This window comes from Paroedura picta, chromosome 7, assembly GCF_049243985.1.
Source record: "Paroedura picta isolate Pp20150507F chromosome 7, Ppicta_v3.0, whole genome shotgun sequence".
Lineage (NCBI taxonomy): Eukaryota > Metazoa > Chordata > Lepidosauria > Squamata > Gekkonidae > Paroedura > Paroedura picta.
The window spans coordinates 72,081,549-72,107,690 of NC_135375.1; the positions used below are offsets into that span (position 1 = coordinate 72,081,549).

General features: G+C 41.5%; 1 protein-coding gene across 8 annotated transcripts in view; it reads left to right on the forward strand.

The window, feature by feature from the left end:
• The first annotated feature begins 6,351 nt into the window (after window positions 1-6,351).
• The window catches only part of DOCK8 (dedicator of cytokinesis 8), a 110,559-nt gene continuing 90,768 nt past the window's right edge, over window positions 6,352-26,142 (forward strand). For 4 of the 8 annotated variants that reach the window (XM_077344868.1, XM_077344873.1, XM_077344869.1 and 1 more), the window contains exons 1-3: window positions 7,417-7,580; window positions 15,011-15,107; window positions 21,537-21,712. In XM_077344868.1, coding sequence (XP_077200983.1) covers window positions 7,528-7,580; window positions 15,011-15,107; window positions 21,537-21,712 — 326 coding nt within the window. In that variant the 5' untranslated portion in view covers window positions 7,417-7,527. Of the gene's footprint in view, window positions 6,848-6,927; window positions 7,232-7,416; window positions 7,581-7,764; window positions 7,892-15,010; window positions 15,108-21,536; window positions 21,713-26,142 lie in introns of those variants that run through there. The other 4 variants (XM_077344875.1, XM_077344876.1, XM_077344870.1 and 1 more) reach the window with 4 other exon arrangements.

The window sequence follows — 26,142 nt, forward strand, 5'->3', positions numbered from 1 at the left end:
AGTGATGTGGCTTTCACATTTTGACCAACTCAAAGGCCACCTTAGGACATGCTAAATTAAAGGGTCTTCTTTCAGAAATAAGAATGTATTTTATATCATTGCCAAATATGCAAGATTAACAATTAAATGTAGAAGTACCTGGACAAATAAGCATAAGATGGATCTTTTGGATTTATGAAGTATTCTGTAATTTTTAATCAAAGTTATATTGCTGTATTCTACTGTTATGTATTTTGTACTGGTTGTTGCTGACTGCAATAAACTTATCTGCCTGACTGCATTTTCCTGTTTGTCAGATCTCTTCATCTGAGTTGTTGGCTGAACTTTTGCACCCTACTTGTTTTACGCTGCTGAGTGGCGGAACTTGTTTTTTTAGTCGTGCTAGTCTGGTGTTCAAATCTGGTCAAAATCTGTTCAGGAAAGAGGCTATTTTTGCACATCTATTTACCAGAAGGGTTTGGGAAAGCTATAAAAAGGACAGGGTTGTCCCCATGTAAAGCATGGTGGAGAGTGTCAGGGGTGACCCTTTTGGCTACATTACTACTCTAATAATCATTGTTTCTGGCTTCCTACTTGACTTTTCATGTATATTCTGACTTTCTCAGTGGAGATGACTCTCCATTGGATATAATGGAGGGATGGGGAGCCGCTAGACATGTACCCCTTGGACCAATCAATTTTGAAATTTGGTGGGGAGTCAGGGAAGAGCCTCCTGGAGCTGCCCTGAAAGTTTGGAGGCTGTACCTCAAGCCCCAGGAAAGGTGGGAATGCCAACATTCCCATGATAGTCTATGGTGCCATTGATTTCCATGAGTGCTGAAGCGGCCAAATTGGGCTCTTCGTGCACAAGCCTACTTGTAATCCTTTAAAGGGTGGCATTCAAAAGCACTACGCATCAATGATTCTATGCACAGGCATTGCAACAGAGAAGTATGATTAAAAAAAAATAGTGGGCATCGTGGGACCTTTAATCTGTGTCAGAATGTGGAAGAAGGGGATTGGTTGCCTGAACTGTTTGACAGGCAAGGAGGCATATAAGGCATGCTGCTCTCTTCTGCCTCTTCCAGCAGCAGGTGAGAAGAGTAAGACTTGCAAAAAGAAGGCAGACACAAGTGAGACAGCAGAAAGTTGAGGAGGTCTGGGGGGTGAGGGGGGAGACGACAATATAATGTCATGCTTTGCCATTCTACAGAAATGCCCCAGGAATTGAACTCACTAACTGGGAGCAGTTCATGGATTTCTCAAAATAACATTGAAATGGTCCTTGTACTTGAAGTCTGTCTTTCAGGCCAACAGTAGTGACAATGCTTCACAAAGACAATTTCCACATTAGCGATATTGTTCAGATTTGCATTTTTAATGAGCTGACTTTTTCTTCTGCTTCTGGACTAAAATCTGCTTCTTCAGGTGCAGTCCTGAATGGACCCCTCAGCAAAGGAATCCTTGAAAATGTGATTTCATCTTTTCAAGTGGGGTCTAATTTGGGCTGTTCAGTGTGAAAACTAGCATTTGGGCTTTTCTCTGCACCCACCATTTTGAGTAGCTTGGGCATGCCCCTTTCCTCATCCCCATCCTCCATCCCCCTCCTTTCTTCCCCCTCCTGAAAGAAAGGTGCCCTAGTGCTCTCCCTTCCATCTGCTGTGGCCTTTACCTTGGATGGCATTGGGTGGACTCCAGCAGCATTTATCAGGAAGCCAAGAAACTCCACAGGTGGAACACCAAGGTGACACTTCTCACGTGTCAACTTTAGTCTGGAGGACTTCATGGAGATGGGTGATGAGCTTGGTCTTAGTGCTCTCAGTGAGGAGGACATCATTAAAGTACAGGGTTACGTGGGGATGCCTTTGACGAGATCTTACATGAAGTTCTGGAAGATCCCTGGGGCAACGCTGACTCTGAACCGTAGTTGCTTTGCTCAGAATGCTCCCCAAAGGGTGATGATAGTCTGGGTTTCAGCTGAGATGTTATTCACTGGCAGCCACTGGTATGCATGGTTGAGGTCTATCCTCATAAAGACTTTCACATGGGCCAGAGATGTGAGGAGGTAGTTCACAATGGGCACCTGAGTAGGTGTGCTCCTAGAGAGTCTTGTTCAAGCTGACTTTGTAGTTTGTGCAGATGCAGACATCTGTGTAGGGCTTCAGCAGAGTTATGATGGGATCAGGCTCTAGGTCACCCTGTTCCAGCAGGTGGTCCTGCTCTACATCAGTCTTTGGCTTAAGCATGAAGGGAACTTGCCAAGCCTTGAGGTGGATGAATCCCACCTGTGGGTTGAGGGCCAGGGAGATTAGAGGTCCAGTGTAGTGTCCCAGTGACTGGTTGAACATGGCTGGGAACTCTCAGCAGACATTGTTGACACAAGTGGACTGGAGCCAGTGTGTACTGGTGATGCTGAGTCCTAGGGGCTTGAACCAGTCTAGGCTGAGGAGACTAATGGAGTCCCCTTCAACCAAAACTAGGTGCAGTACACCAGAAAAGTCCTTGAAGGAGACTAAAGTCCCTGATGCCTGTGTTTATTTCATCAATGTCTTTACTACTCCTGTCTCAGGGTGTGATGAACACCAAGTATTCATTATATATGAACACTTGGCACCTTGAAAATCCTCATCTGTAGGCGCAGTGGCAATGGAGGGGGTCCCCCCAGAGGGCGTTTTTCAAAATGACAGAGAATGCCAACCCTGTATAAACCTCCATTTTGCATGAGGACCCCTTGATGTTTACTGTGATATGGATCTTGGGCTTAGCGTTTGCAGTGACATGACAGCAGCAGATGGTGGCAGGGCTACATTGTACAGTTGGAGCTTTCTGCTGCTTTTGGTTCTGTTCCTTGGTGGCTTGCAGCTGGGCAGAGTTGGTGAGTGGCTTGCAGCGGCAGACATGAACAATATGACACCACTTCCCACAGCTATGATACACTGTGTTGTGGAACTGGCATATGCGGCGTGCATGATGTGCCCTGCAGCTGCCACAGAAGTCAGTGGAGGACATGAATGAATGGTGAGGTGACCTGCGTGCTGTTTCTTCTTCCTTGCCCTTGCTGTTCACAGTGTCCTGGATAGTCTCGTGTGTGCTTGTGCTCATGGTGATGGACTTGGGCCACATACTTTCTTCATGCTCCAGGCTGTTTTGATGGAGAGGGCTTCATCTAATGCAGCTTGGAAGGTCAGATTCTTCTTTGTCAACAGGTGGTGTAGGGCGTGCTTGTCCTGGAGGTCATACATCAGGTGGTCCCACAGCATCTCCTCTAGGTTGGAAAATTTCCAGTCCAGGGATGTGCAGGGCTGCGATGAAGGCCACCACAGATTCTCCCTCACCTTGGATGTGTTTATATAACATGTGTTGTCAGGTGGTCTCTTTGGGCTGTGGGTTGGAATGCCCTTTCAGAAGGAGGATTTCATCAAAATCCATCAACTCGATGTCACATAGAATGAGCAGGTCCTGTGCAAGGTCAAAGGTGGTGGTTCCGCAGATACTCAGGAAGATCGCTGTCTTCTTGCGGCCGTCCATGATGTCGTTGGCCTCAAAATAGCATTGTGTATGAGGCCCATTTGGGTGGGCAGCTGGGGTGGAAAGGCTCAATGTGGCTGATGGTGGCCATTTTTTCCGTTTTGGCTGAGCCCTGCTTTCCAAGTGCATCAGCCACGCCGGTTGTACCCTTCCCTGGAAAAAGTGATTTTAGGTGGCTTGTCTCTCCTCAGAAGGCAGGCAGTGATTTCAGCAGTCATTTGCCAAGGCTGTCTACCTAGCCAGCCATCCCATCTTTGTCACCAGTGACAAATCCATGGGTTCAGAGACACAGACACAGCGAGTTCATTTCAGCTCTTTATTGACCCCACCTCTAAGGTACAACTGAACTGAGAAAATTTCCCTGAAACACTCAAATATATGCAGTACAAAACAATAGGAAGTTCCCGTCCGTGTGCACCATTGGTTACTTCCACTTTGAACTGATTGGATCTGGAGTCAGGATCCAGGTGCACATTATGATCCTGCCTCAGACCTCAAGCTCCAGTCCTTGGCAGATCCTCATACACAACAGTCACCACATAAATATCTCCCACATTAATATGTGCTGCTTCTTCCAAACAGTTCCTCTTTTTGAGCATTGCCAGACAAAATGATATCAACCCCACATTTTTGTGGATGTTGCAGTTGCATCTGAACCAGCCTGATATAAAAATACCACATGTCCCCCCTCCTCTTTTAACTAGGAACATTATTTTTTTCAGAAGCATGAATTTGAAAAAATGTTAGACTGACAACCATATGCAATTTGTTTTGTTACTCTTTTTTCCATTTTATTCTATGAAAAGTGTTTTATGTGTAATGTTCATGTGTAATGTTCATGGACAAATAAAAGGAAGGAAACCAGAGTGTTACAAAATTAGTTTAGTTCCTTTTTTTGCTATAGTTTGGAAATGCTATTAAAACACATGAAACATTTTAGGTTTCACATTTTAAAATGTACAAACAATCCTATTACTGTGAACAATGAACTCTATGGGTTTTGGTACTGTTTCTTGATATAAATTTCGTTTAATTAGAAACTGTAATAGGATCTTTACTGTATAATTTTGACTAGTTTGTCAGTCAGTGGGATTGCTATACGATTAGTTGCTCATAGTCTGTGACCTATGACTTTATTGTTTGAATACGTGCTACATGTGCTACTTTGATAAACTGCCCCTGGGTGGGCACATAAAATGGTTTTCTGACTCACTTTCATGTTCCTGTTCATGACATCATTTGAAGGCTTACAGGCCATCATTGGTGTGTATATGACAATAGATGGAAACTTGTATCTAACCATGCCACTCCAAGGACACAGGCTTATTGAAGTTTTTGAAAGAGGTGGTTGTAATTCCCACCCATTCCCTCATCCCACTGCAGACCTCTAGCTTGCTCCAATGCTGTTCATGAGGATTAGTTGAATCCCCCCTCCCCCAACAACAAAACATTGGGTGGTTTTAGTGGGCTGCAGCAGCAGGACACATATAAAAGTCCCATTCTGCAGATGGTTGGGTACTCAATAGAAAACTTAATTTTTTAGCCTGGCCTCCTTTCTTGGCATGATTAAGATTGCAGCCTAAATTAAATAATAACTCTAAACTGTTGGGGGGGGGAGGGTACTATACTAAATGGGAATTTCTGAGGTTATGTATTTAAGACTGATTATTTATTGATTGAAATATTTATTGCCTTCTCAAGACATATTTTATGACATAACCACTAGGAAGGTCATGTATCAGATTAGTTGCTAGAATATTTGGGCCTTGGATAGCTTGATCACATCAGATCTCAGAAGCTAAGCAAGTATTTGGATGGGAGACCACCAAGGAAGTCCTGGGCCATGACTTAGGCACACAATGGCGAAGTACCTGAAATCTCTTGCCTTGAAAACTCTGTGGGGCTGCCATAAGTCAGCTGTGACTTGATGGTACTTTCTACCACCTGAAAATGGGGAAAGGCAGATTTTACATAATGTATTCCTAGTATTACTGCTATTACAATATTACTGAATATTTTACATAAGCATTATTAATAAAGTTGGCTAACTTTGTAGAGTATGAGCTATAACTGCGGTTTGAAATACTCTTGCCTAAAACAAAACCAGATTTGGGTGACTGTCTCAGAAGTCGCTAGAGGGCGCTTCAGACTGACACTGCTTTGTTATATTAAGGAGGGGAAGGTTTTATTTTAGGTTTACAATTGCTTCTTGCTATTTGATATTTTGTGTTTCTGGTAAAAATCAAGGCACTCCATGGATTAAAGGGTGGTAAGAGTTACTTACTGAATCCTATTTTAAAGTGAAACCACTAACATGCTGCCCTGGGCCATATGGGAAGGGTGGTATAAATAATAAGTAAATAATAATATAATAACGGAGAAATAGGCACTCCTGCCAATTTCAATCAGTATGTTCATTTATTTACTCCTTGCCAAGTAAGACTTTGGGGTAAAGTGTGTAAATTTACTTTTATGGCAGCTAAAGATACTTTTAAAGAATATAGTCAGGAAGTCTGTCCATATTGCAAAAGCATTAAGAAGTGCAAGTTTAAATTCCTTTTAAGTAGATTTTCTGTTTTTCGTATCAGAACTGTTATGCACAATCTGCCTCACCACCTCAAGTTCCATCAGCACCCAGGCCAAGATCAGTGCAAGTCAAAGGGAATCATTGAGGAGAAACAGGATAGGGAGCCTCATTTAGGGTGCAAACATAATCCCACAGTTTGTTTTGAGATACAGTCTTTGGCTCATCTGGAGTAAAAGCCACCCCACAACCAAATCACATAGCTGCTCGATGTCTTCTTTTCCCATGGCCCCTTCAAGTGCCACGCCTGATTGCCTGTAATCATTTCCTCCTAACATGTTCAGATTTGTTTTCATTCTGTAGATTTAATTGGTTTGTTTGTCTGTTTTCTCTCCCCTTTCCAGCTGCTTTTAGTTGCCCTCCCTGGCCCAGAAATCAGCAGGCACAAGCCACCAGACCCTCAGTCGATCTGTCCCACTGACATGCGAGGGGGACCTGCTGTTTGGTGACCAGCGATTCCTGTGTCCCGCTGATTCTCCCTCCAGCCAAGAAGCCGAGCGATTTTCTTCGCCTGAAATCTTGTTCCCCGAGAGATGACATAAAACTGGTTTTCTGTCGCTCGGCTGATCAGTTTCCAGGAATGGGCCTTGCTGCCGGCTCCAAGACTTGCTGGCGCTTGCTTGCTTCCAGCGCGGCAGGAGCGACACCGCGGAAGGTCGGGGCTTGCGAAAACCCAGCGTACGCGAGAAACTGACAAGTTTTCAGAACTTTCCAAACACCTCGGGAACGGGTGTTGAGCCCGGCGCCGGTTAGCAGGTCCGATTTCATTCGCCGTCTCTGCAAATTTTCAAGAGGAGCAGCCCCAGAACCCCGGCAGCCAAGGGGGGAGGGGGAGAATGCCTGGAGCTGAGCGAGGTCTTTCAGCACTCCTCTGTGCGTTCTGGTAGACAGCTGGGACCACCGGCGTCTTGATCTGAAACAGGCCCGGAGACATCTCCGCACGCGGCAGAAGCAAGAGGTAGAGTCCCGGCGACTGCTTGGTGGGCTGTACCGCTTCCACGGTGGGCCCCTGAGGATGCAAGCAGCAGCCCCCTGAACGCCGAACAGGGGCACCTCGTGCCCCTGGAGCTGATCCCGCTGGGCTGGCTTCCAGTGGAGACGGATGGGTGGTATTTCAAAACGCGGTCTCCTTCTCCAGAGGTACCGTCTTCCAGGGCCGGACCCCCGTCCCGTCCGGTCCCCGGGCGCGTGAAGCGAGGGAGCGTGGACCTCGTGGCGTGCCTGCAGTCACTTGCAGGACAGGGGCTGGTTCCTCCCTTCTGAAGTCGCTGGCTTCCATGAGGAGGGGAGGAGGGGTGGAGGGGGAGAGAATGCGGAAGTCTCTGCCCGGCATTGGCTGACCAGCCTCGCTTCTTCGGGCAGGATTTGATGCACAGCCGCCAGCCCGGGTGCCTCTAGACCGGCAGGGAGCCGCCGCCGCCGCCCCCCGCTCATGCATGGCCACTCTGCCCAGCGGCGACCGGAGGGCTTTTGCCCTGAAGCTCAACAGGTGCTCGCGAGACGCTCGGCAGGCGCGTGCCGGGGGCGCTGCTCTCTGCCGCGAGGGGCGGGGGCTGAGGGGGGGGGGGCTCGGAGCAGGCGGAGAGGCCGGGGCCCCTGAGGGGGAGGCTGGCGCTGGCCGGTTTCCAACGGACGCGTGCTTGTTTAAAAAGAATCGCCTCGGGGGGGGGGGGGGGCTTAGTCGGCGCGTTGCCATCATTATGTGCACAGGAAGGTTTTCACCCAGGCGGGCTCTTTCTGGCAGCCCCGGCAAGGGCTCGGGCAGGAGGCAACACGCGTCAGGCGCTTTATGGTTAACAGGTAGCTGGAAGAGCCTCTCTCTCTCTCGCTCTCCCCCTCCCCCCTTATAAGGACTGGTGGAGGGAAAGAAATTCCTCGGGAGGAGCCCCGAAGGCTCCACTGGGGCAGCGCTGGGCCTGTCTGGGTTTTTTCTTTCCGGAACTGCAGCCACGCTCTGTCATCCACAAAGCTGACATGCTTCCTCTTTCTGAAGCCAAGGACAGTGTTGCCCAAACTGGAAGTGGGGGGCAGTTTCATGTAGGCTCTTGAAAGCTGCAGGTGCCAGGCACAACTTTCTCCATGGCCTTACAATGATGGGTAAAAATTCATTTGCTGTGTGTCTGGCTGACCCTTTTTGTTTGTGCTGTCAAGTCACAGCTGACTTATGACAACCCAGTCTAATGGTTTTAAGGCAGGTGTCCATCATTGCCGGCCTCGGCACAGGTGCCCTGAACTTCTGGATGGTCTCCCATCCAAATACTGACCCAGGCCATCCCTGCTTAGCTTCCAAGATCTGGTAAAATGGGACTAATCTGGCCTATCCAGGTTTAAGCTAATCTCTAGTTAAGCTTTAAGACAACAGTTGAGGCTTGAGAACAAATAATTACCAGAATGTTTTGTTCAGGCTAGCTTCTGTGTATTATCTGATGCTGAAGTCCTGAGTGCATCAACTTAGAAGTGCTGTTAATTTCAGTGGGACATATTCACAATAGATATTTTTTTCCTAAGAAGGTAAAGTTAGGAATTTAAATTTTAGTACACCTTTTTGTTTTGTCCATCTTTTTAGTGTATATTTTATTTTGCTCATATCCACAATGTAGATGAAGAACGAGCCAGTTTAATATTTGAATACATTATTTACCTTGTTTTAACTTCCACCATGATTCTAATTCTTGTGTCATTTTGCAATCCAAATGCTGCTGAAATGTAGCATGGAAAATATTTGTTTAGTGTTGCTGTTTATAGAAACCAGGTTTGAGTTCTCAAGTTTTGAAGTGGTTCTTTTCAAGTCCATTTTAATTTCACCGTTCATCTAGTGAGTTCACCTGTGCACATGGTTCCTCTTTCCCATTTTTAGCTTTATATCAACACTGTGAGAAAAGCTAGGCTGAAAGAGAATAGGAGTTCCCATCTGAGTTGAACCCCAGGTCTCCTCAATTGTAGTCCATCACTCTAACTGCTACACCACAGTAGCACTGGGACTATCTCTGTGTGTATCACATAAGCAGAGGAATTTTCTAATCTGTTCTTGGTTAGAAATATGTAGCAAACCAAGCGAGGGGTGGCACCACTTTTAATGTTTATATAAAATTGAAAGAGAATGGAGACAGAAACCAGGAACCAGTAGGGTACACATTCCAGGTCACTTTTAACCTTTTTGTGCACCTATATCAACTTGATTGAAATGACAGTTTCCTATGTTTTATATGTATCGTGTATATAACATTGTTCTTGCAATAGCCTGTGGGCTGTGTATTTATGTTTTTTATTTTTTACTTTTTAAAATTGTGTACAATAAAGGTCATATAATTTTGTAATCAATTGATTATGTTACATAGAAACTCAACCTTTTAAGATCCTGAATGTTTTTGTGGTTCTGGTTCTATGGAGTAGTGACAGCTTCAGCTTGAGTTACTGTAACATATAAAAATCCTTTACACCAAATGTTGCCAAAATAGGGTGCGTTTTTGGGGGGAGGCAATATAACCAAGCACACCCAAAGAAGATCTTTAAACAGAGTTGTTTTTCCTCCCATTCTCTCCCCCCAGCATACATACCACCGCGATTTTAAATGGTACTCCTATAAGCCAGCTTCCAATAAGATCCCCCCCCCCCAAGATTTTGATGTCAGGGTCATAAAATGACATGGCTGTAGCTGATGGTCAAAATTAGTTTTGTTGCTGTTCAACACTGGAGATAAAAATCTGGCTATTATGTTTGCTCCCTCACAAGAGCCACACAATGACAGAGTCTTCATAGCATGATTTTTTTCCAAAATTCACCAGTTGGCATGAGCATATTAGAATAGGTAATTGTTATTCATCACAAGTTATGTCACAAACAACACCCATTAACTTTTACTGTAGTTATACAACCATATTCCATATGTTAGTCACAACAGCAATGAATGTGCTATCTGGAGGCGGTGTCTTATTTTCCCAGGCATACAATATTGTGCTTTGCTGCTTGAAAAATGTGGAATTTCTCTCTGTACAAATACAGCCTTGTATACAACACATAACTGCACATAACAATAGGAAACAAAGATATAATAATTGCATAAGGAAATTATAGAGCCTAAATATCTTCCTACACCAGTTCTCTCCTTACTCTCTCCATGCTTCACAGAAAGTGAGAGGTAAATATCTCCTTCAGTTGTGTAGCTTAGTGCAGGGAAAAGCAGAAGTGTGAACACAAGTTACAAACCCTTGCTTTACACCCCCCACCTGTCTTTCCGTCTCTTCTTTTGCCCCTTTATATTTCAGTATTGAGGGCTATAGTCTGCCCATCAACAGACTCCACTTTTCCTAAAGGTAAAGGTATCCCCTGTGCAAGCACTGGGGTAGCGTTTTCATGGCAGACTCGATATGGGGTGCCTTGCTAGTGCCTTCCCCAGTCATTACCATTTACCCCCCAGCAAGCTGGGTACTCATTTTACCGACCTCAGAAGGATGGAAGGCTGAGTCAACCTTGAGCCGGCTGCTAGGATTGAACTCCCAGTCTCATGGGCAGAGCTTTCAGACTGCATGTCTGCTGCCTTACCACTCTGTGCCACAAGAGGCTCATATGCTTTTCCTACAAACATCTAAATATCAAACATGAAACAAGTGAGCTATAGCACTATACTCTTTTAAGGGAGCAAGAAGCTATGCACCCTCTCTAGGAGCTTTACCCTCTCATGCTGCTGTTATTATGGGGGTGAATGGCAGAGTTTGAGGAAGATAGTGAGTTCAGCAGAGATGTGATCTCATAGAGCATGCCTTCCAAAGCTGCTATTTTCTCCAAGGGAACTGATCTCTGTAGTCTGGAGATAAATTGTAGTTATGTGGAGGTTGGCAGCCCTATCGTCACAGGCCCTCAACTAGTAACAATCTATATTTCACATAGTATTATATAAGTCAAAGTTATGTGAGCTATATCTGTTTATCTGTTCAGTTTCTATTCATGCCTATGTGGAAAAAGTAAAACACTGCATTTGGATCCTGTGTCCACTGATAGAGAGCCTATGAGGTGGAGTTGCAAGCTGGTGGTGATATTTGTTGGCAGGAGTTGCAGTTTTAACTTGATTTATAAGTTTTAACTATGTTTTTAATTTTATGTGCTTTTATTTTAAGCCACCTTGGGCAAACTGGAAATACAGCATATAAATATTGTAAATGAATGTATATCTGTGCACAGGGCATGCAGAAATGTGCTGCATGAACATACAGTACTATCCTAGGAGCACTTTCTACTGAATAGACCTGAACTGTATAGATCTGCCCAAGATTGCTCTCACAGGAACCATCATGCATGCTCAGTGTGAAATCACAGCATACAAGGCTCTCTCTCATGAACATTGTGCTCATCGTAATTATGAACATTTATTATAACAGCATTTTTTCAAAAGTAAAACCTTGTTTTGTGGCAGTTCTAATGTTTGTAAATATTGATGCCAAGGTCTAATATTTGTATAATGAAATTGTCATAACTACTTATCTTCTAGTAAATCCTTACCAGGTTAGCAAGGGGTAAAGTACAAGTTAATCTTTTCCAACTCCTCCTGCTAATTCATGTAAGAGTTAATTTGCTCTTGTGGGTCCTTGTAGTTTCTGAAGTGATTCTGATGTAATTGCAGTAATTAGGAAATATCCAGTTCATTGACATCAATGGGAATGGATACTCCTCCAAAGGTGCCAGCTATAAAGAAAGTTAATATAGGAAGGGAGGAATGGTTTCTTGACTCAGAGAAATAATGGTAGCGTAGACAATTACTTATGTTCTGTTAAAGTCTCTTACTTTTATTCCTTGGTCATTTTTTTTACAATGTGGGGAAAAATGAGACAAAAGGGGAATTAAGAGATCCTTGTCATGCCCTACATTAATGGTGGGTCATCCAAACTAAGATACTGTTGTTACTACAATAAAAAATCTATGGCTTGCATCAAATTTTCTTTCAAGCTATGTTCTTTATAAATACAGAAGCTCTAATGCAGAAATGAGGTAGTTATAACTAATTTTAGCTAGTATGAATGGGTCCAAATTGGGTAATCCAATCACAACACACTGTTTAAGTATCTATTATTTCTATGTCTGTCTGTCTGTATGTCTATTATTTCTATGTCTAAGATTCAAATTGGTAGCCGTGTTGGTCTGAAGTAGCACAATAAAATCAGAGTCTGGTAGCACCTTTAAGACCAACAAAGATTTATTTAGGGCGTGAGTCTGACAAAGAGTGCTTGCACTCAAAAGCTCACACCCTGAATGAATCTTTTTTGGTCTTAAAGGTGCTACTGGACTCTGATTTTATTGTTCTATGTCAAAGTATAATAAACATATGATTATTGGATTTCGATACCATGCAAAAATTTAACATCAGCATAACTATTCTAGGTGTGCAAAGATTAACATAATCTAACAAAAATGATGGTTCACATTATTGCATGAAATGTAGGGCTGAGGAAAAAACAAAATGTAGGTGACAGGAATTCTCCTGAAGGCTTTGACTGTAATGAAATTGTGGTCCTTCAGGTACTTTTTCAGGATCAATTTGGGTAAAAAGTGTTTGGTTCTATGGAGTAAAAGTGTTCATTGGCTCAACTGGCTGATATATTTGCTTCATTCATCCTCAGTGACACATTGCACCCTCATCACATTTAAATTCATTGTAAATTGTTGTTGGGACTTTTTTCTGCTTAAAAATTGTTTTGTTAGCACTTAAAAGTAGGTGGCTCACTTGTGGTGAGGACTTGAAAGGAGCATCTCATTTCTCCTCTCCCACTATATTCTTGTTTGCTTTATTGGAAGCCCTCGTATCCTGTCTTCTTTTTATGCTTTCTTGCCTCCTTTCCAACCATGAACAGCCTGGTCACTTCCAGTGCTATTCAGTGCCAGCCACTGGCCCACTTGTTCAGAGCTGGTCAATGGGCCAAATTCAGTTTGCAGTGGGAATCCTGGCAACTCCTATATTTGAGATCCTGTGGAGTGTAACCTCTAATCTGGTTCGTTTATTCCCCACTCCTCAACATGAAGCCGGTTGGGTAAACTTGGGTCAATTGCAGTTCTCTCAGAACTCTCTCATCCCCAACTACCTCATAAGATGTCTGATGTGGGTAAAAGGAGTGAAGGAAATTGTAAGTCACTTTGAGACTCCTTAAGAGGATATAAAAGCCAACTCTTCCTCTCCTTTCTTTTCCCCACTCACCCCCATCTTTAGAGGTATTATTTATTTAACCATCTTTCTCCACATCCACAGAGGGTAATAAAGCAGCTTATATTATTCTTTTATCCTTTTAGTCCACACAACAACCTTGCTATGTAGGTTAGGTTGGTATGTGACTAGTCCATAATCACTCAGTAAGCTTCCAAGCAGGATGAGGATTTGAATCTGGGTTTCCCAAACTCTATGCTGAACCTGTAACCATTGTACCACACTAACTTTCATAAGGTGGCTGTTGTGGAACAGTAGCAAGTAGTCAAACCTAGCTGAATCATGGAAGCTGGGTGGTATTAAGTCGCCCAGAATTTGCTTCCAGGCCTAGGGTTGCTGACCTCCTAATGGGACATGAACCCCAGAGATCTGTCTCCCTGGAACAAATAACAACTTGGGAAGGTGGACTCTGTGGCCCCCTATTCAGCTGAGGCCTTTTCCCTTCCCCAAACCCTGCCTTCCTTGGACTCTACCACAAAATCTCCAGAAATTACCCAATCTGGCCATCATAATTAGGCCGGTCTTCAATGAGTCCTCCTCAAAGGCAAGATATACCTGGAAAGTATCCTTTGTTGTCCCCACTCCCTTTTACTGAGAGAACCAAACTTGGACTCTGTGACTGCTTAGCAAGAGCTACTGGAAGAGTCTGGGGGTACTCCTTTTATCATTTTTGGATTTTTTAAACTATATATATAAACTATATATATAAACAAATTTTAGATTTTTCTGCAAACTTGGGGTCCTCCTCCAGTTTGTAGAAAGATCTCTTGCCTATTCACAGCTTCAGTTGCTAGATTTAAGTATCCAACGATTTGTCCAACTTTGCTATCCATTGTTCCTCTTAATATTTGAAACAGCCCTAGGAGTGGAGAGTGTCCTGGCTCCCACAGTTCCACAGCTCCCACCGTCCTTCCCTGGACACTAGCCACTTTGCTCTCAGATGCCTGAGAGAGACACACAGACACAGAGAGCCCTGTCAAACTGCAAACAACCCCTGATTACCTGCTATGGCTCCTGCTGCCAGGTAGAGAGAGAGACAGACAGAGACAAACTGCAAACTGCAAACGACCCTTGCTTCCCTGCTACAAGGAGCCCTGATTACCTCCTATGGCTTCTGCTGCCAGAGGGGGAGAGAGAGAGAGAGAGAGAGAGAGAGAGAGAGAGAGAGAGAGAGAGAGAGATCTGTGCCTGCCTGTGTCTCCTGGGTCCTAGCGCCCATTGCATTCCTGGTTGCAATGGGTTTTCTTGCAAGTTAGAATATAAGATAATGTTATTTGATTTAAGGAATGAGATATCCATTAAGCAAAATGAAATATATTTGCAGGAGGACATAATTGTTAGCTTAATGCAGTGTTTTATTTTGAAAAAAGAGACAAGTTAGAGCAAGTAGCCTGCATGTATTGATGATGACAAATTCTTTCTATTGTGTTTAAGGATTCTGGAAAATGTATCTTTCAAGGGATTCTTTCCCATTTCCTTCCTTTGTCTTTATTTTCTTTTTCTTTTTACCAATGTCTATGGTTCTTTTAGGCACCTGTTCTCACAATATAATACTGAGAAGACAAACTTTATGGTGAAAATTTATGGTCATCTAAAGAGAACCTTCCTCATTCTCATTGGAAGATATCTCTGTAGTTAAAATGACCTCAATCCCGTACAGCCATGTCAAAATATTTGTGTTTCATTACTACTTCTCACTAATGAATGACTTCTCTTTTTTGATGTTAAAGACATTCTTCTGCAGAAATAAGAAGGCAATTTGTACATCCAATTGGACAGTTCCCTCAAAGAAGCGTCAGTACCCCTGGCTTCTCTTCTAGTTCTCTAGTAAGTATAGAGATGGTTGTGCATTTTTCTCTGCTTAGTTTTCATGACACAAAGTAGGATACACATAGATTTGGAACCTATGAAGGGAACATATGTAGATGTGAAATCAAGAAAATAGTGCATAGGCAAAGGGTTAACCACTTCCTTCAGTCTCTTCTCCTTTCTAAAATTTGTTCTTCAGGAGCTGCTTTTTTTCAAAACTGTTCCAGAGTTCTGTTAAGGTATTTTGCATGTAACATATGCTTAGTACCTGTCATAAGTAACTGGGTTGAACATATGTAACCAGGCATGAGCCTGCAGATCTATTTTGTAGAACAAATGAACTGAAACGGTTTGAAACTGTTTTACTATATATAACACATCTCTAAAATGTTATTACCTAAAGTTGATGTTAGTGTCACTTGAAATAACTAAAAACAATATTAGTAGATCTGAAATATCAAACAAGAATGCCATGGTAAATCTTACTTAGTATAAAAAGTTGTGTGTGAAATAAGGTACAGGGTGTTTTGGATGCAATAGACGGCTATATCCTGTAAGTATTAAACAAACAGGAGACAAAGAACATTTAGGAGTTTAAAGCAGGATTCTGATTAACTGCACTGTTTCACTTGCAGATTGTATTTTGAGCAATTGGGAATCAGATATATAAATTTCAATACAAGGTTTAATTATAGGATGCTGTGGAATGATTTTAGCCCATTCCTATTTTCAATCTTACATTATGATATTGTCTTGATTCATTTGTTCTGTGGAATCCCAAAAAGCAATTCTGTTCCAAATAACTTCAGAATAGCTGCAGTTCTAATTTGTATCAGAGCAAATACACAACCCTCATAGCTCAAAGATACTTCCTTGCTTTTTGTGCTTGTTAAAGGTATGAGAACTTAGTGACCACAAAATTTATTAAATAAATCATCTTCAGAGGTTTAGCTCCATGTTCATAAGAAATTTGTTAAATAAATCAATGTCTTCCAAGGTTTAATTGGGTGCGCACATGAATGGACAGGTGCTTGGAAAGCTACAGTTTTGGTAACTAGAACACTAAAATAGTGTACATTTCCTGTCTGTTGATGTTAACCGCTATCATGTTTTACTCATTTCCTCAATCTGAGTAGTTCTGGTGCTTAATGTTCTTTGTGGGTTTTTGCTAGAGGGGGAGGGGATTTTTTATCATTTAAAACATATACAACTTACAAATGTATCTTAGTTCCGGCATCCGCCATTTTGTTTACTGCCAAAATGTGCCGTTGCTGCTGATTGTACCATATGGAAAAGGTATGTTTGATGTCGGTGATCTGTGGTTATTTTTGACTGTTGCTTAATTTGTTTTTAATTGCTTAAGTTTGTTTAGCAGTTTTTCACTTTTACATTGATCAGACAGTTTATTATAAACTGTTAATGTTTTTAGATATTTAGCTTTGTTCCTTAGGAGGCCTGTGAAACTGTAGAAATGAAAAGCACAAAACCTTAATAGTACAAGGTTTTCATAGTTGATTTAGGTAGATAGAATACTTGAGAATTTCATAATCAGTCCTGTTGATGTTTTGCTTTTTATAAGAGAAAACCCTGCTTTGTTTTTCGAGTATCAGTACATAAATGTGGTATAGCCTTTGTTTATCCATCTGCATGAATATTTAAATTATATGTACTAATTATTTAAAGCCTGTTGCCAACCAAAATGATATTTCACACAATATAGCTGCAAATCCCAGTGGTTCTAAGTGCAGCATTACTCTGCATTGCAAATGTATGTTTGTGCGGTGCTTTGTTAGTGGAAATAGGTATAAACCTGCTCTCAGTTATGCATGCTGAATTTTGAGGGACCCCAAAAGCCTAAATAGCTGACCTTTGCAAAGTAAGAGCATCTTAGATTTATCTCTGATTGTACCAAAAACAGCTAAAGCACCAATGTAACAAAGGCTTTGTGTTCTTGAGAGAGAGGGAGGGAGAAAGAAAGAACGAGACCATATCTGAACAGTATTCTGCATCATCTCTTAGGGTATAGTCTTATTAATCAATGGGAGTTAAACAACCCAAATGTTCACAGGATTGTTTCAGTAATCTGAAACTGTATAAAACCCATGAACTGGATTGTGCTTTCTGTTGAATAAAGGTTGTGATCACACAATTTTTGACAAGGAGTGATAGAGAATTCAATAACTTTTTATTTGTATATCCTTCCTCTTGCTTGTGTCCAATGAAAGATATTAAATAAAATCCATGCAGAGTAAGATAAATGTATTTCAATCTCTGCATCTGATTCAGGGGGGGGAAGGGGAGACTGGGGAAAAAAAAACCCAACTGGTAATAGGTAAGACCTACAAAGGTTGAATGTCTGTATGGTTGTTAAAATTATATTACTTTTATTGTGCACAGTTTAGAGAAAACAACAACTATAGATATTAAAACCATATGTCCAGCCCATAGGCTATTGCAAACCAGTATGCTATGCACTATGTGAACCAAAAGACCGATGTGTTTCAGTCCTTGTAGGGCCTTCTTCAAAAGTCTGGTTTTAACACACACCAGTTCTTAACGCATATAAAATATGTACAGCAGCCAATAAAAGATCCAAAGTAAGAGCTGTAAAGTATCAGGGTCACTTAATGAAAAAACATATATAGTTTTCAGTCATTAACTCTCTTCCAAAAGCTGCCCAAAATTTTCAATAGCGTGTTTCCTTATTAGTGCATGTATTGCAATGCATTGCATACTGGTTTGCAATAGCCTATGGGCTGGACATATGGTTTTAATTCCAATTGTTGTTTTTTTTAAATTATGCACAATAAAAGTAATATAATTTTAACAACAATACAGACATTCTACCATCTGATTCAGGGAACCTGACACACAAGTTGTTACAGTGTTACTTTGCTATAACTATATGCCAATTGCAGATTTAAAATAAAACAAAAAACCCTCCAATTTCAGGGGAGACATTGCTGCCATGGAAGACTGGGAAGGAAAAATGGTTCCAGTGTGGTCAGGATAGGGAAGAGCTAGACTTTCCTGTCCACATGGGTGTCACCTTGGCTTGTTAACATCTGTCTCAGCAAAGCAGGATGGAAATGATTGAATGAAAGAAGGGGAGGTTCATCATGTTGCTGTGGGGAGCAGGGTTGCCAGCTCTGGGTTAGGAAATACCTGGATATTTTGGGGGTGGGGCCTGGGAAAGATCTGGGGAGGGACCTCAGCAGGGTATAATGCCATAGTCCACTTTCCAAAGCAACCATTTTCTCCAGGAGAGATTAGTAATAATTCCAGGAGCTCTCCAGTTACCACCTGGAGGCTGGCAACCTTAGGGGGGCTGCTTCCCAATAGCATTCCAGTTGGAGCAAACAGCCCAAGGAGCAAATACTCCCAGTTAAGCAAAACTAACTTGTGAGGTCTTTGAGAAGGGCCCTGAAAAGCTAATGATTAGGTATAAGGACCACAATGTTCAGCCAAAGAAAATATGAAAGGAGTTATTTAAAATAAGGTCTATGAGACAATTAGGATATTTGGAGTAGGCCTGGCATTTTAATACAAATATGTTTCAGCATAAAAACTATGAAATTGATGTTTATGCCCAGGATTTCATTTGAGCCCAGGCTGATCAGGGTTTAGCCCTTGAACTGGTCAAAACTAGACTATGTTTAAAGGCTATATAAATAAGGAGTTGTCTGTGAGCTGCTGCAGAACGTCTTTCACTCACTCCTAACTAGCTGACACCCACATATCAAGAGGCCTTTGTACATGTTTCCTTGGCAGACTGCCCTGAGCAGCATTTAGATCACTGATTCTCAACCATCTGCATCTAATGCCCTATTATTCATATCAAAGAACCTGGGTCTCAGCATGATAGAAATAAAAGGCCCACTTTTTATGAGGAGGAAGTTTATATGTTTACAGTAGAGTTTCTAGCTTCAGGTTGGGAAATACCTGGAGAATGTTGAGGTGGAACCTGGGGAGTACATGGTTTGGGAAGAAGAAGAGTTGGGTTTTATAGTCTGCTTTTTACTGTCTGAAGGAGCCTCAAAGTGGCTTATAATTGCCTTTCCTTCCTCTCACCACAACAGACACCCTGTGAGGTAGGTGAGGCTGAGAGAGCCCTGACAGGACTGCTTGATTAGAACTGCAATATCAGGACTGTGACAAGCCTGAGGTCATCCAGCTGGCTGCATGTGGAGGAGAGGGGAATCAAACCTGGCTCGCAGGATTAGAAGCCACTGCTCTTAACCACTACACCACCAAGGGCCTCAGCAGGGTATAGTGACATTGAGTCCACCTTCCAAAGCAGCCATTTTCTCCAGGGGAATTGATCTTGGTTGCCTGAAGATCAATTATAATAGTGGGAGATCTTCAGGTGCCACCAGGACGTTGGCAACCTCAGTTAGCTGGCATCTTTTGCTGTATTTATCATTACAGTAAGTTTTTAATGATATTCAAAAAATGCAGTAGTATTGCTGGAGTACATTTTATTGCTATAGCTTTAATGGATAATCTATTGCAGATGTGGTCAGCAGGAAGCCACACATCAAAGATGCTTGCTAGTGAATAGGGGGAATGTGGGATTAGGAAAAGCTCCAAGGTTTCTACTAGTAGGCCAAAAGCTCACCATAATCCATGGAGGTAGAGTCAGCACGAGATGACATGTCAGTCTTGGTGACTGAGGGACACCAAATTCTTAGTAATTGTTATGAAAACCCTGCCTCTCACGTGGACTGCTTCTCCTGTATACAACCAGTTTGGAGCCACTGACCTAGATGGTGTTGGCCCAGTATGCCTTGAGATCACTTCTTCACAGTGTCTGTCCTACCATATTAAAAAAAACTTTCTTTGTTTTTAGCATATATTTCAGGAGACAAATTATAGGAACCTGTAAAAACCATATGTATGTTTTATGACCATAAATGTTAAATAATAATCCTGTTGAGACATCATTTCAGTACAGCTGGTAGAATTGGTAAATAACCCTGATCATAGGTTCAGAGTTACAGCTGAAACCTTCCTTTTAAATTGTTACTGGCTTCCAAGGCTGTACCAATGTTAATTATACTGAAGAATTGACACTTTTGCAGCTTTAGTTATTACTACAGAACTTCTAGGAGTTGCTGATGTTCATTTTCCAATTGAAAAATAAAACCCAAATACATTCTAGGGACCTGAGCTTGGACTATTTTCCCCCTTAAATATTATTCAAGAGCAACCTCTAGATCAGGGTTTTTTAAAAGTCCTGGAAGGGTTTCCTGAATAGGTGGAAGTTAATTAATTTTAAATGCATTTTTAAATGTGTTAAACATTTATCAGATGATATGCACATACATGGTCATGTCGCCCCCCCTCCCATGGCCAATGATGGACCTGGAAGGCATTGGAAAGGAAGGGGCCCAGGGTGGGCATGTATGCTTCCCAACCATATTATGCACGATCACACCACTTCTGGGGTTTCTTGAACCCTGAAGAATGTTTCAGGGGTTTCTCAACGATAAAAAAGTTGACCAAGACTGCTCTGGACAGTTCAGTATTTGCTGTCTTCCATATTACATGTCCCTTCATCTATTTCCTTATCTGGTACCTTAATGTTACATAACAGCATGGTTAGAAAAGCCATGCACAGAAACCTGGGCTCATTCTATTAACTAGGGTTTAGAAGTTCCCCTTATTTCAATAATTCATATTTCAGAGTAGTGATGTTTGAATATTATACCTGTGAAGAGCCCGTTCCATCCTACATGTGTTCCTAACATAATCTAGAACTTGTTCTGAATCAGTGAATTCAGAATCCGTGAACCTGTGAATTCATCATGTTGAAGCACATGCCAGACTTGATGGGCTTTCATGTTGCTCTGCATGAACTCAAGAATACACCTGATATGCTCAGCTGCACATTACAGAGGAAAGTCAGTAGCCACTGCTGTCTGATTATCTTATTTATAAGAACACAAGAGCCAAGTAGATTTCCATAGAACAACTGATATAGCTTTGAAACACTCCTAATTTAGGGATCTAAAGTGTAACAGAAAGTGTCTCAGTGTCTGATAATATCAAGACAATTTGAGCTGGATTGTTTTCCTAACATTCTATTTCTGATGATTCCTTTTTCATTAGTATTAAAAAAACAACAACTCTTCACTGATAGTTTTATTTATTTTGCTAGCGCCATAGAAAGAGAGGGGAACAGAAACTTTTGTCTGGGCTAGTTGCAATAAGTATGCAAAGAAAGTGTTTACTGTGTGCCTTATGTATGAATGTCCATTAAATTAATCCCATTCAAACAAATGCAGTGCACATTACATCTGAGCAGGCATCTGGTTTATGCCCAGAGTTCCCAATCCATTCACTGATCTCCTTATAGAGCAATATTGCAATAGTAATAAAATCTGGTAATAAATAAATATGCTTGTATAATAGTTATGAACCACTTATTTTGTTATTGTGATCTAGCCTCAGTTCTATGATGCAGTAGAGCCAGTGGATTTTGAAGGCTTCCTAATGATGCAGCTGAATAATTTAGATGCGGGACTCCTGCAAGAACTCGGTGATTTTCCAGAAGATGATTTGGATGTGGCCTTTATTCCAAAAGAACACAGGACCTTACAGCCATCATTGCCTGAGGAAGGGTAAGGAAACAATGGTTAAAGCATACAGGATAGTGTACTATCTGTCCTACATGTTTCTCCCTTTACTTCCTAGATTTATAGGATAGGGCCATAGTTATTTGGTGTAATGCCACTGTATCGATCTATGGAATCATCTGGAATACTGTGTACAGTTCTGGCCACCATATCTTAAAAAGGATGTGCAGAGCTAGAAGAAGTACAGAAGAGGGCAACCAAAATGATTAGGCAGGTGGAGTACCTTGTGATGAAAGGCTGAAGAAACTTTAACTTTTCAGTTTAGAAATGAGATGACTAAGGGAGGACATGATAGAAGTTTATACAACTGCCGGGGGCTGCCTGCCCTAGCGCCCGCTGCATTAGTCGCAGCCGGCTTGATTACTAGTTGCATATAACTATTTAAAGCAGTGATCCTCCGTGTGATCAAAACAAACTTTCAACAGATTGCTGTGACTTTATTGGTCAAGCATTTAACCAACCAAAAATCCAGAATCAGACACAAAATTTAGATTAATCTTTGAATCAGTCTTCTCCTGTTTAATTGAGTTACAGTTACTGTAGTATGAGGGCGCAGTGCTTCGAGGAGTGCAGTGCCTCACCTGTATGCTTAACCTTTTCCATTGGTCACTAGCAAAGATTAGAGTTGTCAGCAAGCCTTGAGAAACATATCGTGCTCCTTTAATAGAGGTTTAATGGGATATCATTGACCTCTATGTCATGAAAAGCTGCCCACTGCCCATTTCCATACATCAGGGTTCTATTAGAGGGTCAGGACATTAGCAAAGATGGACTCGAGAAGTGATAAATGCTTCATTTCAAAATGGGTACGCCTGTCCACTTCAAAGTTTGTCAGGTTCACTGGCTCCCTGTGGTGTTTGCTGCACAATTCAAAGTGCTGGTTTTGACATACAGTATAGGTCTAGGATATTTGAATCAGACCAGTGCTTCATCTGCATCCGATTTCACACAGAGTCTGAACAGTTGCCCTGGTGAGACAAATAGTGTATAGGGACAAAGGCCTCCCCCTGATATTGCCTTCTGACACTGGTAGTCAGAGGCTGACAGCTGCTGGATGTGAAGCTTCCATTAGTCATCCCAGTCATTCCATTGACAAACCCATCCTCCATTAAAGTCTAATCCATTGTTAAATTGAGTCAACTGTAAGACTGCTACTGTAGAAATTCCAAGCTCTTACAATATGACAACTGATGCTCAGTTTTTCTCTTCTCCCGCAGCTTGAGCAGCATTCAAAAGTGGTGTTAGGGTACAGGCAGAGGGCAAATAAGAAGTTTGAACAGATGCTTGGGCTGCAGACTTCATTTTAGCCTCTGAGCAAGATGATACTTGACTTTTGAATCTGCCATCTTTACAATGAATTTTTCCACACTGAAAAGATGATATGATTTTCATGTTATTTTAATTATTGTCACTTTATTAAGTGGGATGCCCATGTGTACTTTTCTTTTGGTTGCTCCTAAGGTGGTTCTTTTACTGTTCCACCCTAGGTATGTGCAATTGTGTACAGTCTTAAATTACAGTAGTACATCAGAACCATGAGGTATTTTAGATTAGAAGTACACAAATAGACTGTTTGCATTATTTGGTCCTTTTTAGGGAACTATTGGTGTTACTCAGTTAATCACCTTTCATTGCTTTATAATCTTTTTTGACATGCCAAATATTTCTCTACATTTGCCTGAGGCATAAAGTTGTCATTGTGGCCAGTCAAGCTAATGGCTGGTTGTTTACCTATAGGCCTTCTTATTCTCCTCGGTGTGCCAGTTGAGCCTGTATTACTGAAATCCTCCTGTACATAAACACTGTCTGGGACTATGAAGTTGCATGCCTGCTGTTCTGAATCAAAACATGGCTTGAGTGGAGGAAACAGCATACATGCTTGCTACTGTAACGTGGTTTCAAAATAAAGTACAAGCACTGGCTCAGAAAGTAAAGAGAGCTAAAAGAAAACTGGGTTACCAAATTGGGGGTCTCCCACAATAATAGTACCTAACATTAAAATAAGAGATATAATAATAATAATCACGTGGTGTCAAGTTGTAAGCCACTTAGGATGACCCTTCATGATGTTTTTAAGGCAAGAGATGAGCAGAGGTGGTTTGTCATTGCCTTAATCTGTGTCACAACCTTTTCTGCCTTGATGGTCTCCTATCCAAATATTAACTATGATGATGACCAGCCCTGTTTAACTTTTGAGCTTTGGCAAACTCAAGAACTAATCTGGGCTATTCAGGCTATAGCTTTTGAAAATCTTTGAGTTTTCATACTTCTTTGCAAATTTAACTTTTTAGACTAGGCCCATATCAGGTGGGGAGAATGGCAACTGAACCTCGTCTATTCCAGATGCTGTACAAATAGTCCCCTATACTCTTAATCCAAGAAGATAGTAAGTATTCACAGCAAACAAAGATATTTTAATAGTTTACATCAGAACTTTAACTCTTTGCTGACATCTTGTGGTGTTTTGCTGGCATATCATTTATTTGCTGATGAAGTTAGCCATTCAAGTTGTGTCCAACTCTTGGCGATCCTATGACTGAGCTGTCTCCATGTCATTCAGTCTTGCACTGCTTCTTTTAGTTGTGTGATGCCCTGGCCAGTGTCCATTTTGATCATATCTAACCACCGTGTTCTTTATCGGCCTGGTTTCCTTTTACTACTGGCCAGTCCTAGCAAAATTGCTCTCGCCATTGAGTTGAATTGAATTATATGTTCAAAGTAAGGGATCCGGAGTTTCATGATTTTGCCTTCCAGTGATATCTCAGGCTTTATGCACTCTGGTATTTCCTTGTTTGTGACTTTTGCTGTCCATGGAATCTGCAGAAGCCTTCTCCAACACCAGTGTTCAAACAAATCAACTCTCCTCTTTTACTTGTTTATTTCTTAACATATATAATTTCCTGATGCTACACTGAATAGAATAGAGCTGTCTAATTTAGTTTTAATATACTGTTGGACAAGGGTAGATAACATTATGGATTGTACCCTTGATTGTGACCAGTTAAGCCTATCATATCCTTTTGCAATTGAGTTTGTGTCTGTTTGTGCTTGAGAGAAAGACAGGTTGGGTAGTAATTGTTTGAAGAATACGTTTATATTTTTTCTTTCTCTTTAAAATGTTTTTGGTGATTACTTAACATTATTCTTGCCAAACTCTCAGTGTTTAGCAATGATCATCTGTCTTTTTCTTCATACCAGGCACTGATGATTATATGTACATTTTCCACATTACTATACTCACTATGATACCTATAGTGCTGTTTATTTTTTCTTTTGGGGTGCATATTGACTTGATATTGATGTGTCAGTTTATGATCTTATCCTGGTTACATCAAAAGTTCTTACAGCCCCATGAAATGCTAGAGAGTTACTCATTCATTAGTAAAGGACAACCAGATGTTCTTTAATTTCCAGGACTCAACATGGGCCTGCAATCCTTTTTGTATCAGCCTGGAGGCAGCAGGCACCAGTACAAGGAATATGCTTGGCTGGGTGTTCTAGCTAAAATGTTGTGATATAGCTGTATTAACTTGTACAATTTTAGAACCTATAGAAGTTGATTTTGAAGAACATTGACTCTCTGTTATGGAGTTTGTCTGATAGATCCATGGCATGCAAAGGTATCAAGAGCTAGTCCTGGTTCATCAGGAGGATTATGTGAATTCAGTAATAACATTTTGAGTATTAGAATAACATCCTTCATATTTATGTATGAAATGTGCCATGAGTTCATCAGATACATATGTGTCAAGTTTCCGGCAGTGCAGTCCTATGCAGAGTTACTCCGGTTCCCCCCTGCAATCAGTGGACTTACACAGCAGTAACTCGGTATAAGGTTGCACTAAGTTAGCGAGTTTGCAGTTTTCCAAATATTGGATTAAAATATACATTAAGGATCACATTTCCCTCTATGGATGTTTCTTTCTGGAAGATTTGTTCTCAGGTATAAACTATAGCTATCATGCAGTTTCTGAAAATCTGCAATTCTTCAGGCTCAAAAAAAGAAGTAACTTCTGTCAGTGATTTGCTGTTTCTTGGAGTTGCAAGTAGACAGATGTGCCTGTAGAGATGGCCTTCTGAAGTAATTTGAACTGCTGATTTCCCTTATCAATACATGTAAATAGAGAGCATTTCCTCAATTGGACATAGATAAACCATCAGTAAATCTCTTGCTTACTTTCTTATGTTGACTGACTAAATTTATCAAAGGTCTTATCTTTTCTACTCATCATATTTCAACTCCATTCCTGAAAGAAAAAAGTCCCAGTGTTTGGGAGAGAGATTTAGAAGACATTCTGGAGAAAAAAAGAATAGCTTTAGGGGGCATCATCTGGGCATGGAATTGGGGTCACTGTGGATTGGCAGGTAGTTGTGAGTGTCCTGTATTGTGCAGGGGATGATCCAGGAGGTCCCTT